This window comes from Rhinolophus ferrumequinum, chromosome X, assembly GCF_004115265.2.
Source record: "Rhinolophus ferrumequinum isolate MPI-CBG mRhiFer1 chromosome X, mRhiFer1_v1.p, whole genome shotgun sequence".
Taxonomy (NCBI): domain Eukaryota; kingdom Metazoa; phylum Chordata; class Mammalia; order Chiroptera; family Rhinolophidae; genus Rhinolophus; species Rhinolophus ferrumequinum.
Genome location: NC_046284.1, coordinates 5580002 through 5597443, shown reverse-complemented (window position 1 = coordinate 5597443; position 17442 = coordinate 5580002). Strand labels below are relative to the sequence as shown.

At 43.7% G+C, this 17442-nt stretch overlaps 3 protein-coding genes across 6 annotated transcripts in view; 1 reads left to right on the top strand and 2 right to left on the bottom strand.

The window, feature by feature from the left end:
* Positions 1-4822: 4822 nt before the first annotated feature.
* CMC4 (C-X9-C motif containing 4) lies at positions 4823-14928 on the bottom strand. The gene is made up of 3 exons (XM_033116345.1): positions 14388-14928; positions 7281-7348; positions 4823-5183 (listed from the first exon to the last, which is right to left on the bottom strand). Exons 2-3 carry the CDS (start codon positions 7336-7338, stop codon positions 5035-5037), a joined length of 207 nt encoding a protein of 68 aa, XP_032972236.1. The 5' UTR covers positions 7339-7348; positions 14388-14928; the 3' UTR covers positions 4823-5034.
* On the bottom strand, positions 5110-14824 carry MTCP1 (mature T cell proliferation 1). Its single transcript, XM_033116330.1, has 7 exons — positions 14388-14824; positions 9227-9378; positions 8940-9110; positions 8807-8858; positions 8273-8722; positions 7281-7348; positions 5110-5183 (listed from the first exon to the last, which is right to left on the bottom strand). Exons 2-4 carry the CDS (start codon positions 9329-9331, stop codon positions 8811-8813), a joined length of 324 nt encoding a protein of 107 aa, XP_032972221.1. The 5' UTR covers positions 9332-9378; positions 14388-14824; the 3' UTR covers positions 5110-5183; positions 7281-7348; positions 8273-8722; positions 8807-8810.
* A 160-nt stretch (positions 14929-15088) lies between the features above and the next one.
* The window catches only part of BRCC3 (BRCA1/BRCA2-containing complex subunit 3), a 51358-nt gene continuing 49004 nt past the window's right edge, over positions 15089-17442 (top strand). The window contains exons 1-3 of one of the 4 annotated variants that reach the window (XM_033114709.1): positions 15089-15269; positions 15934-15950; positions 16738-16792. In XM_033114709.1, the coding sequence (XP_032970600.1) occupies positions 15147-15269; positions 15934-15950; positions 16738-16792 (195 nt within the window). In that variant the 5' untranslated portion in view covers positions 15089-15146. The remainder of the gene's footprint in view (positions 15270-15933; positions 15951-16737; positions 16793-17442) is intronic. The other 3 variants (XM_033114701.1, XM_033114729.1, XM_033114719.1) reach the window with 3 other exon arrangements.

Here is a 17442-nt window from a genome sequence, read left to right as displayed (position 1 = left end):
CCCTCTCTCATTCATTTTTTTTTTCCCTGAAGGAAAGAAACTTACATAACTGTGACAGACTTGTGGGCCGGGCCCTTGTGGTTTTGAAATGCAGTTACTGTGTAGTTAACTATTGTAAGAATATTCATCATCCTTTTGTTTGACATTGTCAGAAAGATGGACATGACCAATGGTTGCGCTCTTATTTGAAACCTGCTTTTATATAGTTTGGGAAAATACAGTAAATCTCTGGTTGAAAAAATGGCATAGGGGTGGATTTGAAATTTCTGAGTATCCTTAATGTGTCATGCTGATGTCAGTTTCTCCTGAGGAAAATTCACATAGGCCAGTTTTGGATCCTGTAGGCAAAATTAGACTGCAGCCCTCTCTGCTCCCTCCACCAACTTATCAGCTTCGTTTCTTTGTCATGAAGTCCAGGTATGGGACCTTCTTAATTGCTTATACAATGTCTGTGTGATCTAGAGAATTGAGCAGAAAATATATCCTATTGTGGATCTGATTTCCCAGAAATCATGTGGTGTGGCTTAACGTCTGTGATGTTTGATACTTAGGGAATCGTGCATTTCAAGAGCACTGTTTTTCTAAAGAAAACTGGGCATGTTGCACTTTTTTCAAAACTGTAAGCTTATTGACTCACCCACAGCATTCTGAATTGGAAATGGTACGGAATGTCACGGGATTAGAGAGCAGTGGTTCTCATCTTTGAACATAAGAATCACCCGCCAAATTTTGCAAACTTGGCTCTCATCCTAGAGACGATTTCACTGGCCTGGGTACCACTGCGACAGCCTGACTTTTGAACATGCCTCAGATGTTTTTAATGGGCAGCCAATAGGTTCCTGGCTGAGGACCACTGAAACCCAGACTTGGAAGCTGGTGCTAATAAAATTATGCTTCTGCTGTTAAACGTGACAACAGGCCCTTTAAAGGTTTTTAAGTTAAGTGCCATACAACTTCAGATGCTGAACAAAAGTGTAATATTACAGCTTATTAAATGTTACAGGAATCGTGCAGAGTGGATGCAGGCAAGACAGCCGCACTGTAGTAGAATGGCAGAGCAGGGGCATTTGTCATCTGGATGCTAAAGCTATTGGGTGAACGGTTGTGGGATATCTGTAGGGCACCAACATCACCCCACATATGACAAAGGGAAAACTCCCAGTTGAGAGGTCAGTCACTAGTTAACCAAGTGATTATACTTAGCATCCCTAATAGCCTCCTGTGGGGACAGAGCCGGGAGTGCAGTTTCCAGGCTCTTGGCCTCACGTGGAAAGGTGCTGGCTCAGGTGGTAAATGGCCATCAACTGTGATTGGATGGCCATCAGCTGTGGCTGGTTGGCCATCAGCTGTAACCAGTGAGCCATTGGCCACTAATATAACTGCCGTGGCTACGCTAGCAGCGGATGGGGGCTAGCAAGATGGTGGTGGCTGAGCTAGCCAGCGCGGATTGCAGTTAGCACGGCAGATTGTGGATCGTGTGGCTCCTGCTTCCTGTGTCTCCAACCCAACCGCCAGTGAGACTATAGTGGTATGACTCCCCTACCTATGGCTCCGTGGGTGTTCCTTTTTGGCCTCACCATGTCCTGCGTTCTTATATGGGGAGGGGGACCAGAGACCCCGCATGACACCCTGTGTGGGGGCAGAGCCCCAGAGAGCAGTTTCCAGGCTCTCGGCGTCACGTGGAAAGGTGCTGGCTCGGGTAATAGATGGCCTTCAGCTGTGGTCCTTGAGCCATTGGCCACTAATATAACTGCTGCGGCTGCATTAGGGAGTGAAGTCGAGAGAGTCGGGCGGTTAGCAGAAAGCAGACAGTAGGTCGCACGTCGTGTGACTCCAGCCTCCAGTGAGACTATAGTGGTATGACTCCCCTACCTATGGCTCCGTGGGTGTTCCTTTTTGGCCTCGCCATATCCTGCATTCTTATGTGGGGAGCGGGACCAGAGGCCCCGCAGACCGCCCCGCATGACACCCTGCATGACACGTACTTACAGGCTTTTTAGTCTCTGGAAAGCAGGATGAAACCATAGTTCTCACCTTCCCAGTTCTTCCCTGAAGACTGAGATGCTGTGTTAATCGTGGTCCCCAACACATAAAAAAAACACTCAGTAAAGGTTAAGCTTCTCTGATGGCTATTTTATTTTTCTGTATGTCATAATAATAGCTAAAAAGAATAAGGTTTAAGTCAATATCTGCCAGTAGATACGGACTTAAACTGAGGCAAGTTAGACATAGGAAGGGACGATTGATTTGAAGCTTTAAAAGCCCTAAATTAGTGTATGTTAAGGGGAAACAACATTTAAAACAGTCTGAAACTTCAGTGGTTACCTCAATGAAAATAATTTTGTCATAAAGGACAGGAAAGCAATCTATTTGATCATGGAAGTGATTCCTAATGTAAGTCCTAGCACCACTATCAGTTGAGGATTTTATGTAATTTAGATTTGTATATGATGTAAACATCGTTTTCAAATATTAAATTGGCTTACTATTAACACAAGAGTTCATTTAAATGATTTTGTGAGACTGTAACACGGTCAACCTGGTATTTGGGCCAAACATCTCTAAGGCAGCATTTCTCCAAGTCTCTCTGAGGAACATTCGCCCTGAGAAACACTGTCTGCCAAACGGGCACACTGGGTACACTTTGGCAACCACTGCATGCAGTATAGTCCTTTCCAAAGAATCCATTCACATTAGCATATGGAGGGCTCGGAAGTCTGATAGGAAAGAAAACCCATTTACTTGTGCCTAACCTAGCATTCCCCAGACTTACCTGAACGCAGAAGACTTTTCCCTGTTACAGCAATTCTTGGAAACACTGCGGGGGATGCTGCTTTAAAGAACACTTGGTCTCAAATAATAATGGTATCTGAACTTCAGGGGCTGTTTCCGTCCATTCCCAGCATGTAGACTTTTTCTAGCTGAAGAGGCAAGGAAGGATCCTCCCTGTTAGGGACTGATTGTCTCTGTGCCCCCCCCTTCATATGTTGAAATCCTAACCTCCAAGGTGGTGGTATCCGGACATGGGGTGGTGGAGCCCTCATGAGTGGGGATAGTGCACTTACAAAAGAAACCCCGGAGAGCTCCCTTTTCCCCTCCGCCCTGTGACGACACATTGGAAGGTACAGGCCATGAACCAGGAAGCGGGCCCTCATCGGACTGAATCTGCCAGCCCCTAGATCTTGGGATTTTCCATCCAGCCTCCCGAGCTGTGAGAAATAAATGTCTTGTTTATAAGGCACCCCATCTGTCCTATTTTGTTATAGGAGCTAGAATGGACTAAGACAGGAACCTATCAAGAGTTAGTTTCGGCTCTTGCTTAAAAAGTCATCTTTTTTTTTTGGGAGGGGGGTAGGGCAGACTAACGTGATGTGATGGTGGTTGTAACACCTGTCTGAGGAAAGCAAATGGCCTGTTGAAACTGTCACCCCCCCCATCCAGTACATAAAGTCACTGACAAATGTCAATGGGCTTCCTTTGGCAGCCTTGAGTTAACATCAGGGTCCGTTGTAATAGGCTTTGATTAAAAGGATATAAAGAGTAGGTAAAGCACCTAAGAATTCTAATCTTATTGTTGCTTGCCTTTATCAATACTCTTTTCAATTCTCTTATGACCAATTAGGGGTCATTAAACATTACAAGAATCATTTCTATGCCTTTCCTACCACTCACGGAACAAATATTACATGCCTTCAGCTAGGTACCATGCTGGGGCTGCAAAAGCAGAAAGAAATGCTCTTACCTGCATTTGGGAAGACACTTCACTCTAAATTATTGGAAATACACGTGTATGGGTTTGGGTTAGAGAAACCTTATAATTTACCATGTAATCTAGGAAAGGCGTCATGATTGTGATACTGCAGGGGTCTTTTCCGCTAACAACCTCATTTAACTTTAGTTTTATGAATGGCACTAGTAGTAGTCTGAACTCAAATGCTACAGAATTCGTTAACTGTATCTAACAGTCTTTAAGAAATACATGTTTCCAACACCACCAAACAATTCCCTAATTCTCAGTGGGCACCGACTTGGGTGTCCTACAAATTTAATTCAGTTATGACACTCCCTACCTGGAGTTAGTGTCAGATACCCCAGATTAAGGGCTCAGTCCCACAAGAATGCCCCCATTGCAGACGCCTGTTGCAAGTCTGGGCTGTCACTTGTGCTTCTGACCGACTGGCTATAAATCTGAGGTTCCCAAAGAGCCTCCTCTGCCGCCCACATCCCGGGTTGGATTAACTTGCTAGAGCGGCTCACAGAACTCAGAGGAACATTTACTTAAATGCCTACCAGTTCATTATAAAAATTATTAGAGAGACATATGAACAGCTAGATGAAGACGTACACAGGGCCAGGTCTGGAAGGGTCCTGCTCTCTGGAGCTTCTGTCTCCATGGGACTGAAATGCACCACCCTCTTGGCACACAGGTGCATTCTGGTTCACCAACTGGAGGCTGTTCCAACCCTGTCCTTTTGGGTTTTTGTGGAGGCTTCATTGCACAGGGTTGATTACATCATTGGCTACTGGTGATAGAACTCAATCTTCTCCACCCTGTCTACCCCCTCCAAAAGTCAGGGGTGGGGACTTAAAGTTCCAACCCTCTAATCATGTGGTTGGTTCCCCTGGCAACCAGCCCCCATCCAAGGGTTACCTAGGGGCTTTCCAAAAGACACTTTATTAATGTAACAAGACACCTTTATCACTCATCAGTTAGGAAAAATCCCAAAGGGTTTTAGGCACTCTGTGTCAGGAATGGAGACAAAGACCAAAGATATACTTCTTCTAAGTAACAATATCACAAGTACCAAACCCAAAATTTTCATTTAACAGGTTTATTTTAGCGGCTCAGTTTTATTACAGTCTCCATATTTGTTGGCTCTATTTCTATCTGTTCTGCATAGATGGCATATTTATTAACTTTTATAGTTGACTTTTTCATTTGATATTGGCTGCTACCTGGCCTGAAGAGTCAGGAGGATAAAGCAAACTTGCTAGGTGGAAATGTGGTGCAGCATTGAACTTCTCGGCAGAACTTTACTTTTCTGTGGACTTCAGTGTCAGCTTTTCTGCCTCTTCTTTTTCAAATCCCGAACAGACGAGAGATCTTCCCTTGGGATACCGAGCACAACACTTACGAAGTTCTTGGATGACAGCCTGACACTGAGATTCCCTGTAGTTGTTGGCTGAAAAACAGACAGGCAGACCCCAGTCATGATTTCATAGGACTAAGGCACAGGGAGGTTTAGATCATTGCTTCCCACTCCTTTTCACTGTATTGTATCTACAGACAATAGAGGATGTACCCAGGTCCACTGAATTCTTCCTGATGTAGAGACCAGTCAGCAGGTTAATTAGGAAGAAGGGTGTGATTTACAAAGTGGTCAAAAGGGATTTTTATACCTGGGGTGCCAAAAAATGTATACACATGACTTGTATTCATCTTTTGTTATCCTTATATATTTATTACATTTTTAATACAGTTTTCCCTTTCTTAAAATGTACATTTTTTTGGCACCCTCTGTATATCATTTCCTTTTCTTTAAGGTTGAGTTACTAGCTTATGTGCCTTTTTCTAGGGCACATATAAGTGGTTTTTATCCTCCCCCCCTTTTGGGTGAATTAGAAAAATACACATATCATGCATGTTATTTTGCACAGTTTAAGGCTTCTGGCTGGCTCGTAGACCTTTCCAACCAAGTCTGTGCCTCAGAGGTTCCCAAACTGTAGCCTCAAGGTCAAATTCAACTCCTTTTTACAGCCCTGAGCTACTAATAATGATTTTTATATTATAAAGGGTTCTCTTTCTCCAACAAAGACCTCCTTGCCTCCAGCCTAAAATGACTGGCCCTTTACAGAAAACATTTGCAGACCCTGCTATATACATAGACCCCAAGTAAAAGAGCGCTTGACCTAAAGGTTCTAGGTCAGCTGCAGTTGATCGGAGTTCCTCGATACTAAAATGGGGTGCATGGGAGTTAGCCCAGAATTGAAAAGACAATTCGGACTAGAAAGGGAACATAGTAGGGTGGCTGAGTGCAGGCGTGGAGCCAGACCAAAGTGATTGAAGTCCTCACTGTACCCCTTACTAGCTGTGTGACCCTGGGCAAGTTACATAACTTCTGCGTTGATTTCCCCATCTATAAACTGGGGGTCACAGTAGCATCTACCTCATGGATGAAAGGATTAAATGACTTCATATGTTTAAAGCCCTTTTGGCTGTGCTTGTCATCCAGGGAATGTGAAATACTTGCTCTTATTCCTTCCAAGGCTCAATCCTCCCACACTATAGCAAGGGGGTGCAACCAGCTCTAACTTGATTCTGGTTCTACATTAGCCATCGGTTGCTAATTCAAATTAGTTAGAAATTTATTTGGGAGATGAAATTGATTGTGGAAAATGTTTTTTTTGTTTTTCTTAAATTTGGGGGAAGGGAAGAAAGAGATGAATAAAATGGCATTATTATACATTAAAATTTTAGATGAAAAGATTTTATAAAATACTGCTTACATCGTAAAAAGAAAAGTCCAAGAATGAAAGTTAAAAGTCAAAGGAAGTATACAAACAAGGGTTTTCTTTGGTGCTGAGTCTTTCGGTGAAATCAACATTTTTGCTTCCTACTTTTTTATATTTTCATGGGCATCCATCTCTATTAGTGTACTTCAATAATGGGAAAAATGATTTAAAAAGTCAGTTTTCAAATTCAGATAGTCTAGTAGCTTTTTCTGTTTCTTAGTGCCAATAATCATTCGCTGATTGAAAAAAATAAAATCCTCTGGCATTTGGTCAAATTTATTGGCTGAGTTAAAACCAAGTGGACAAATACCCTCAAATATGCTTTAGTTAAAATTCACTTTTGCCTAAGATAGTTGCTGACTTTGGCAAGCTGAATTCCAATTGTATTTTCAACCCCCTTCTTCTAACCTGACTTTTAAAAAGTGAGTTGTCAGCCACAGTGAAGTATAACTAACCCATTTAAAAACTAGTCTTTTTTAAAAAGGACTTTGCTCAACTTGGTAATTTTCAACTCTGGCTGCACTTTAAAATCACCTAGTTAGCTAGCTTTTCAGACGGATTCCTGCCTAGACCCCTGCCAATCACTTTTTATTTCTGCAACTTTGATCATAGTGAGGAAAACCTTCAGGATAAGTTATTTACAGAAATAGTACCGTTCTGAGAGGAGTCAGTGTACTTTGCTGATAAAAAGAACAATTGGTCTCTTGTAGTTAGTTCACAGATGAAGTGGAAACATTAAGGAAAAAAAAAAGCCTTGAAGGTCGTACCTTGTAAACATTTCTGTATTTCACAGGCTTGTTTCTGGCACGGATCCTTCTGCAGCATATCCAGAAAACTAAAATAAGAAAAATGATTTTTATTTTGTCTTTCATCCATAAAGACTTTAAAACCCCTCTAGAAGGAATTTTCTTCAGAGGCAAGCAGTATGCCCTCCAATTGTTGGAAGACAGTTACACTAAAAAATACTCTTCCCATTCATAGGATGAATCAGCTGTATTTTTATAATATCATTTCATTCAATTTGGAAGATATAAATAGTTTTACATGGAAAAATTTCCCCTTGAATTCAATCAGCTCATCTCGAATACTGTAAACCAATGTCCGGCAAGAGGAGCCGACGCCGCAGCCTGAAGGGCCTGCCCACTGCCCGGCTCTATCATTCACAAAACCACCCTTGGTAAATGACTAAACTCCTTGAGCCTTTTTCCTTATTTGTGTATAAAATGGGGATCATACCTACCTCAAAGCACTGATGGGAGGATTAAATGTGATAAAGTGCATAGAATAGTGCCTGGAAGGCATCAAGGACTCCTATGTGGTGGCTATTATTCCCAAGATTTTTAAAAAGTAAAACTAAGGTTTTTAATGCACATAAACTGTTATAACTTTTAACTCAGGAAATTATCAGGTAGTAAATGCTTTCCTAGGAATCAGCAATATTTGGTGATATTATTACTTCCTGAGAAAGGTGCTAGTTAAGCAGCTAAAATGGTTTTTGGCGCTCTTACAGAAAGCAACTTATTTAAAATATCTGTGACCAGAGAATAAATTTAAGTGCCCATGACTTTGATCAGCAACTTCGAATAAATTCAAGACACAATTTCAGAAAGGAAAAAGGCCCAGGAGCCTTTGTAGCTAATTCCATTAATGCAAATAACCTCCTTTTGTTTTTTTTTCCAGAGCCCCCTAAGTTCTCAGTGGATCCAAGTTAGGTCAGTACTGGGATGGGAAACACTGGAGCAAAACCTAGGATATTTACAGGATGGGAGAAGGAAAGGCGGGTGAATTGCTGCTGGGCAAATAAGCGACCAATAGATGTTGATGCTGCTAGGAGCTGCTCTCTTCTCTCTAAACCAGTACCAAGTCCTTGGTGATCAGAGCATCTGTTCTGTAGCGGGTGCTGACTTTTGTGGGATTCATCAGATCCCAGTTCCAGCTGATGATGTCCATTAAAGGTTCTATGGCAATTTCCAAAGGAGTCAATTTCAAGTTATGTATCCTGACTAAGTGCTTTCTGCCTGCGTAACCCTCTCTCTGCAGTTCCACTTGCGGTGGTCTTCATGACCCTTCCTAAACTTCTGTGTTCTTGAGCAGTTTGTCAACCCACTCCCTCCCCCAGGCCCACAGGTGGGTGCACTGCAGTGGTGGATGAAGTGACTGCCATATACTGAGCAGAACAGAGCAGCATGTCTTCCTAGAATCCCAGCACCTGGAAGGAAAAATAGAGCGTTAAAACCACCACAACCGAATAGAGTGAAAAAGAAGGGGAGACGGGAGCAACCAAAATACATACCAGGTTAATCATCAGGCAAAAGCTTAAGCAACAGCTCCTGTACTCCCCTGACCTGTCAGAAAAAGAGAAGTTTATAGAGTATACTGTCAGGAGAGTCCCGATACAATGGAAAATGAGTAAGTGACATGTGTACCATTAAATGATGCTGGATCTGCCACAAGCGAGAGTTGTTATCCATGTAGCGCTCCTCGGGGTAGAGTTGCCACATGAGAGGTAGCTGGGAGGTAAGAAGGTGGCTTGGCCTAGCTGCGTCACCTAAGGGAACCTGAACCTGCTGGATGCGTGCCCTTAGGAAATTCGTGTCCTAATGAAAGAAGTGATCAAAAATAAAATCAAAGACTTCAGGATATCGAGGCTAGTTAGAAACCAAGTTGCTTGAAAGCAAAATCAATAAAAAAGAAGCAAAATGTAAACAATTACCTCTTCCAGGACGGCCACCCACGTGCGCTGGTATTCGTCTCGGTAGATGCCCTCTTGGTGAACCCAGAGGTGATCGGGCGGGGCCCCCACATCCTCTCCTGACATTCTGGGCTTTGAGTTCCAATTCTAGCCCTGCTTTTCTCCACCTAAGCCTGCAGCACCCGCGCACAGGACACAGGTGTGACTTTTGGGGTTTGAATGAACTCACCGGGGAGCAATGTGACCTGGTACTAGCAACTACCAACCAGAACCAAACCTCATATATGTCTACTTGCACAGCCTAAGTGGAACCGAGGACATCTGAAGCACGACACTGAAGTGACACTCAGGCAGAGCCTCGGGTTGACAACGAAGCACTGAAGGATTCGATTAGGGAACGAGTTGTGTGGGAATAGAGGACTAGCACTACAGGAAGCCGGGCAGTGGCCCCAAGTATGCATTCACTAAGCAGTCTGACAAAATGCAGTCAGCAACCGGCTGTGCACAGGAGTGTGCCTCGGGGCACACTTATTGGACAGGAGTGCAGTGTTCCCGTGTCAGGCCCCCTTCCAAGCAGTTTCCATTTCAAAGGCAACATGGTGAAGGTCGAATCATGTGCATGGCTTTCTATACTCAAATGAAAAGTTTGTTTTAAGAGCAAATGACCTATTTATCAGTTTACTTAGAAAGCTTACTTAGAGCAGCTGGGCATTTCCAGAGGGGGTTTTCATGTTAGGGAAAATATTTAAGGTTGCTTCATGGACTTTTTGAGCTGCAAGAGACTTTGGGGATCACGGTGATCCGAAGCTGAACGAGAGAAAATGATAGTTATCCACCTAAGTTCTTGTTTCATTTTAACAACACTTCAGGATGTCACCAGAGCCCATTTTTCCCCAGAGTTGTGGGTTGAAACTCTAATTCCCCAAGTCAGAAGGCCAGAAAAGTCCCTCTGCCCTTTGAGAGGTGTAGAGGAAGCAACCTCCTGGGCAAACTCTTCACATAAGGCAGACTCTCCTCTTAATGGCATAAGGATCCTCCACTCAGCCCTGCACCTCATTTCAGGGCCTCACAATAATTGACCTGCATTTTGCAGGAAGGAATCTGCTGGACCTGGCTCACAGTGTCACAGCATGCTTTTCAGGGTGTTTCTACCTTTGGCAGAGCACAGATACAGCACGGGGGGATCTGCCCCACAAAACAAAGGTCTCCTATTCCCTATAGGTGGCCATTAGGTGGGAAGGGAACTGCAGCACAGCTTGGGAAGCTGTTAAACCCTCAAGTGAGGCTGTCAAGAGCAAATGGGATGCCAGGACACAGGGAAGCAGCCCAGGACAAAGCCAGCCACAGAGAACTGAGCTAAACCAAGCCCTGTTTTCAAGGACAACATCCTGAGTCTGATTCGTTTGTTTCCTTAACACTGTTGTTAGTTTACCTTCCCTAAAAGGAAAGTAGAAAATATCTTTTATAGACTTAAGAAGGGGTCTGACTTTAGCGAACTTAAGCACATCCCAGTTGCTTCACCCATTGTACCCTCAATGGATCTGACTCTGAGCCCATTACCGTAAGCTCCCATCTCTCTCATTTTAGATTCACCTAAACTCAAAATCCTTCTCCTTAACCAAATCAGGATTTCTCTCAATGGCAATACCACCCCCTCCTGATTTCGCAGACTCAAAACTTACGAGTTATCTTGGACTTCATCTTCTGTAGTTGTGACATCCTAAGCTCCCGTCTCTCTCATTTCAGATTCATCTAAAGTGAAACCCCTTCTCCTTACTCCCAATGGCAACACCACCCCTCCTGATCCAGCAGACTCAAAACTTACGAGTTATCTTGCTTGGACTTCTTCATGTCCTTCAGTTGCTACATCCTATCTGTCACCAGTTCTTGGAAGCAGCACTCCCACCATATTTGAGATCAACTTTCCCCCACATTCCAGGCTCATTCTAGCTCCATATCATTGATTTTGCTTCTCATTTGCTAAAAGTGTCTCCCGAGGCCTCTCTGTCTATCTCTGTACTATTACAGCACAGTGCAGGTGCCTTCTCTATGAAAACTTCTTGCCTCTTATGACTACTGTAGCATTTATGTCTAAAGCTCACATTTTGGCCTCTAATTATAAATTGACGGCTTATTTCAGAAGTCCTGCCTCTCCCCAAATACAGTATTATAAGCTCTCCAATAGCAGGAATGATACAGTACTGGGCACCCTAAGTCTCAAATACTAGTCAAATAACATTCCTGTGAGTGAGTGGATATGTATGGTGAGTAGAGAAAGGAAACAGATAAAGGCCACGTATACACGGGTAGAGATTGATACTCTAGGTGTCAGTATTGTATAGCTATATATTTTTTTCCAAAGCCATTTTTTCCCATTTAGCAGATACATTTATTCTGCCTCTCCTTCTCCCCAGGGCTTTGGAAAGGAGTGATACAAACAAAAACCCCAGTAAATACTAATGTCAAAATAAAATATATTAAAGCCTGGATTTTGAGTACAAAAGAAATAAGTGTGGCCACTTTGTTGTTGTTGTTAAGTAGAAGAAACCAAGTGTTAAGGGTTTCAGGACCATCTCAACTTCACAGATAGGTCCTAGTAACAACCAACATTACTAACATTTAAATTTGTTTTAAATGAAAAGCAAAATTTTACAGGTTACACTGACATTAAAAGGAAATAATTCCAGTGGAACAGAGTGCAAACAAATTGGAGACGGTGCTCTGAGTTACTATGAATCACTACAAAGAGGCAATGAATCGTTACAAAATATTCTGAGAAGAAAGGCAGCGTGATGTGCTGCTGTGACCCAAAGGCTAGCACGCTGGGCATCAGCTGGATGAGCCTGGGAACAAATCCCAGCACATGACTCTGGACTTGTGCGTGCCACCACTCAGACAGCATGAAGGCCCAGGGAAAGGCAACTGCAGTGATCAAGGGACTGCAAAGCTGTCATATGAACATGAACCAATATCCTCAGCAGAGAAAAGCAAAGGCTGAGAGGGAGTAAGATAGAAGCCCACAGAATCTCAGGATATATGAATGAGACACCATTTCCCTCAGTGTGATTCTTGGAACCCTTGCCCCTAGCTTTTTCCTTGGTCAAATAAGTTTGGGAATATTGTAGAGTCATAACGCACATTAACATAATACAAGCTCTGGCAAGTTATGTAGTAAAGAAACTTTATTTCATTTAACAGTTCCCAAATTTATTTGACTAGAGAACATATTTCTGCACATGCCACTTGTTCACAAAATTCAGGATCCCTTGAACTAAGCTGAATCTTTTAAAACCTCAAGATAAACTTAGGTACAAGGTGCAATACAATACACAGAACCTAAACATGTTCCACTCAACTCAAGGAATACTACCAGCTGCAAATTGAAATGAGTTCAAAAAAGTGTTTATATAGCTTTGTCATCTATGAAGGCACTAAAAGAGAGTGTCCCCACGGGAGTCACCTTGATGCCACAGTCAGAGACCACACTGGCCTAGATAATTTCTTAGTAAGGCACTTTGTAAATTATATTTTAAACGGATGATATACAACATAGAAGGGCTTCTGTAGGTACTAATCTAAGTAAGACCATTATTTTTTCCTTTACAGAATGAATTATTTTGTATCTTTCTAAGATAGGATAATTTGCTTTAATTTCCAGGTGTTTTAACAGTTTTTAAACATTAATGAGTTGAATACACTTATTTCTTTTGAAGTCACTTAATAAACTCATCCAATTACCACAGTGAAGTTACCAAGAGCGTAGGCCCTGGGGTCAGCCTGGCCTGTGTAAGAATCCTGACTTTGCCACTTACTAGCTTTGTGACCCTAGACAAGTTAACCTCTCTACATCTCAGTTTTCTGAGGTGTAAAGTGAGAAGTAAAGAATATATAGATCATAATAGTCAGTGCTTAGCACTTCCTGTTATATATATATATATATATACACATATATATATGTATATATATGTATATATATGTATATATATGTATATATATATATCTATATATGTATATATATATGTATACATATATATCAAATCCTTTAATCTTAATAATCACCTGATTAGATGGATACTACTATTTCCCCCACTTAAAGATGAAGGAAGGCACAGAGAAGTTAGATAACTGGCATGAGGTCACACAGCTAGGAAGCTTCAGAGACTGTGTTCAATTGGGGCAGTTCACATATACAAGTATATACATGCTTAGGAGGTTGTCTAACACATAATAAGCTTGCCATAAATGTTAACAGTTTGTTTTTTTTCCTACTCCAACCAAAACTTTAGAGCTGTAAAATGCAGCCATGATCATTACAAAAGGTAGAGAATGTCATTCTGGAATAAAAGATTAACACCACCAACAAACAAAAGTTGTTTTTCTTCTTGAAGGTGCCTAAAGGCACTTTATAAACTCAAAACATCCCATCACTAAACTTAATGAGAGGAACAGCCATCCTGGCCCCATGAGGGCAGAACATACTAACCGTGAACAGTAACTGAAAATAATATATGGTGCAAAATTGAAACGTAAGAGAAAATTTAGATGGGTCCAATGTCATTGCACACTTGAAATTTCTACCAAGCTTCATCATTATCAAAATTAATCATGATAAGATGTGCCATGTGGTCCTTAAGCGGTAGGTAGAAATGGATAGTTCTACTGGTGCGGGCCCTATCTGTCGGGAGACCTGGGTTGGAACTGACTTGGGAGAAAAGAGCAAAGCATCAACACCTCTTCAAGTAGAACCTTGGGAATGTTCCCTTTCCAGTACTGCCATGTCTGCCTGGCTTCAAAACGACACAGGGAATCGAAAACGAGATCAAACAAACATAAATACTGATGGGCTGTGGAGGCGGCACGGCATATATTTTTCTTTGATTTAGAATAGTTCCTAAAATCCACGTGATTCCTAACCTTGGGAGTTGGAAGATCTGGACTTTGACATACGTCAAAAGGAAAATTACTTTTACATATAATTTCACCACGTCTGGTATCATCAAGACAAGGAGAGCCGAGGAAACTTGTGATACGCCAGACCTTGAATAAAACCTCAAGTCCCCCATTCCCCTTCCTTGTAACAAACAGATACTTAAAAGCCTTTGTAGAAAGTAGCAGCAGCCAAGCTTAAGAGTGATACTTTTTCAGATACAGTATAGCACTGCTTCTGCAAGAGGTTACTCACATGAATATAATGTTTCTTGGGCTAATTAATCCGCCTCTAGAGCAGCGAGGCTAAAACTTCCAGGTCCCCCAACCTGGGCCAGTCAAGCCGGGATCGGGACGTGAGCCCGGAACGAGGCGAGGGGCATCCGGGGCCGAGGTCACCCGAACCGAAGTTATGAGGCAAGGGCCGGCAACCGGAAGTGGTCCAGGGAGAGTGGTACAAAATTCAGGGGCCGTAACTTGGAAACAAAACAAAACAAAATAAAACCTTAACTATCTTAGGACCGAATTTCAAAAGAACGTCACCCTGGCTCAAGAGGCTGGCGCGCGGCGATGCCGCCTCAGGGCTGTCCCCAGAGCTTGTAGGCCGCGCGTACGGCTCTCCTCTGCGGGCGGGCAAAATGGGCGCCGGCGCTTGGGAGGCGCGTGCCCGGGCGCCCGGGCGCCGCTCAAAGACCACGTCCGCCTGAGGCCAGAGAGCGCCGCCTCACTGCCGCCCCCGCCGCCCGGCCTGACGCCCCGTTCGCGGCCGGCCACCGCCCTCCACCCTCCGCCCCGACGGCCACGCCTGCCCTAACCGGCGCGGGCGTTTCCCAGGTGCCGCCGGGCCGCCCCGCCCCCGCCCCAAGCTCCGCCTCCGCGCCCCCGCCTGGCTCCCGCCCTGCTCCCGCCCCGCCCGCGCTCCCCAAGCCCCGCCCCCGCGGGACCCGCCCGCTGGAGCTCCGGGTTGGCCAGGCCTGAGTGGGCCCGAGGCGGACGAGAGCAGGATCGGACCAAGATGGCGGTGCAGGTGGTGCAGGCGGTGCAGGCGGTTCATCTGGAGTCGGATGCTTTCCTGGTTTGTCTCAACCACGCTCTGAGCACAGAAAAGGAGGAGGTGATGGGGCTGTGTATAGGGGAGGTGAGTAGGTCAGTCACTTTAGCTTGGCTGCAACCCTGCTGAGCAGTCCCATCGTGTCCTCGGGGTGGGTGCGAGCAGCGCCCAGGGCTACGGAGGCCACAGGCTCTTAGATCCTTGAACAGATCCTTTGGATGGTCCTGTCGCGGGGGTTCCGTATCCTCTGGTTGCTTCTCGCTTGTTTAGCTTCCCGCAATTTCCCAGCGTGCCGCATAACCTTGGGAGCGGAGGAGAGCTTGCTTTTTCTCTTGTAGGCTCTGGCCTTTTCTTTAGATCCGGAGTTATCACCCAAGACCAAAACCGCAAGTCAGGCCAGAAAGACATTATGACATAATAGGACATCACTGTATTAGGAAGCAACTGACCACGGTTAGGGCCCCTTGCCTCGCCTCCAGTTTTCCCTGTGGGATGCATTTTAAGTGTATGAAAGAACCTAAGAGAGGAGAGGGTTTCAAAGACGCACAAGTTTCCGCTGCGTCAAGTGGTGCAGAGGGGCGAAAGAGAATGAGGAAAGAGAGCTTAGTCGTTTACAATCCAAAGTAACAATTCTCCAGTTTTTCGTGCCTGTGTACAGGAACAGATGACCTAATTTTTGTATAATCTGCATCCATGTACATCAAGTAAGCGTTATATGATCAATAATGTTTTCTGCTTTTTCCCACTCTAGTTGAATGATGACACAAGGTAAGACTATATTTGTTTACTCATCTTTTGGTCTCTCTGTCATTATTAACTCAGAATTATGACAAGTTTGGCACTATTGTGTACGGTTGTTTTTTAAGTTACCATCATCAGTCTGTAGCTCCTTCAATGATATACTTTGAACTCCATCCCAACCCTGAAGGTTGGTTTCCTCCTTACCAGTAGGATTTTCAGCTGAGATAGTAGGACCTTATGTGAAAAATGTGGTTGAGGGAAACAAGATCGTGAGTGAACCTGTGAAAGCTCTTACAGATAGAAGTTTGTTGAGTGATATGGCGCTATTATTTTCCATTTTCTTGCTTGATGTGTTTTCTGTTCTGTCACCCCTGAATTGACAATGAGATACTGGTAATTTTCTTTGTGGCAGATAATATGCACGTTAAGAGACCTTTCCCCCTATTGACTCATTCTGCCATCTAAATTTGCTCCTCCATCTCCATGGCTTTCTGCCTCTCCACGGAGAGCCCTACAATGATCTCAGGGACCCCCAGTAGCTGGAATGCTTGAGGTGGGAAAAACTGGGTTATTTTTATTTTAACTTCGAAACATAGCAGGATGTATACTTCTCAGGCCCACCTCCTTAATACCCAGGATCCTAGGAGTTTAGCTTTGCCCGTGAAAATGTTACGCACTCAGCCACATGTGCATGTCTTCCCGACTGCTTCTAACACATCTATAAGCACAGCTCTAGCTTCAGTTTACTTTCCCTCCTTTTCCTTTGTGTCTTCTAAGATTTTCTTCCCTTTTTTTCCTAATTTATCTCCAAAAGGAGTGACTCCAAATTTACATATACGGGAACTGAAATGCGCACAGTTGCTGAAAAGGTATGAGTGCTAGAATTTTGCATGATGGAAACTTGCAGTTGGGGAGGGATTTCTGTGCTCTGTTTGATGAACTCAGTGAGGGATTAATCTGGTTTGTGTAGGGCCACATTTATGGCTGGGTGGGGTGTTCGCTCTAGTAAAATCAGATGAAGAATCTACTCACTGGGAATGGGACCTATGTTTCTATTCTTTGTAGCAAATTATTACTCCTTGATCAAGATGAGGAATCAACTGTCAGCTCTCCTCCTTGCTGACATCTGCCTGTTTTCTGGCTGGTTCACGTCATTGTTATCTTTTTATCCCGAGTCCCAATATCTACTCGGGTAACCCCTCTCTTCTTGCAAGCAAACTATCCATAGCTCATAGTTTTTAGCCGACCCCGAGTTTCTCTGTTCCGGTATGCTCTAGCCTTTATGGTCTGGTATAATGCTTCTCAACCTAATTGTTGTATAGGAACAGTTAATACCCCCCATATGGTATGGACCAATGCTTTTGTAAAAGACAATAAAAATAAATTATGTCCTCTTCTCCTGCCAAGCAGATGATTGAGGTGATAAAAGCTATAGGGCAACAACTCCATGTACATATTACCTTATATACAAGCTTCTTCATGTTCACCACTGCCTCCTTCCCATATCAAGGAAAGAAGT

Coding starts and splice junctions, on each gene's coding strand:
- CMC4 (XM_033116345.1), bottom strand. CDS start 7,338: ATGCTGCAGAAGGATCCGTGCCAGAAACAAGCCTGTGAAATACAGAAA. Junction 5,184..7,280: donor AATACAGAAATGTTTACAAG/GTACGACCTTCA, acceptor TCTGTTTTTCAG/CCAACAACTACAGGGAATCT.
- MTCP1 (XM_033116330.1), bottom strand. CDS start 9,331: ATGTCAGGAGAGGATGTGGGGGCCCCGCCCGATCACCTCTGGGTTCAC. Junction 9,111..9,226: donor GGGTGGCCGTCCTGGAAGAG/GTAATTGTTTAC, acceptor TTCTTTCATTAG/GACACGAATTTCCTAAGGGC. Junction 8,859..8,939: donor AGATCCAGCATCATTTAATG/GTACACATGTCA, acceptor TTTTTCTGACAG/GTCAGGGGAGTACAGGAGCT.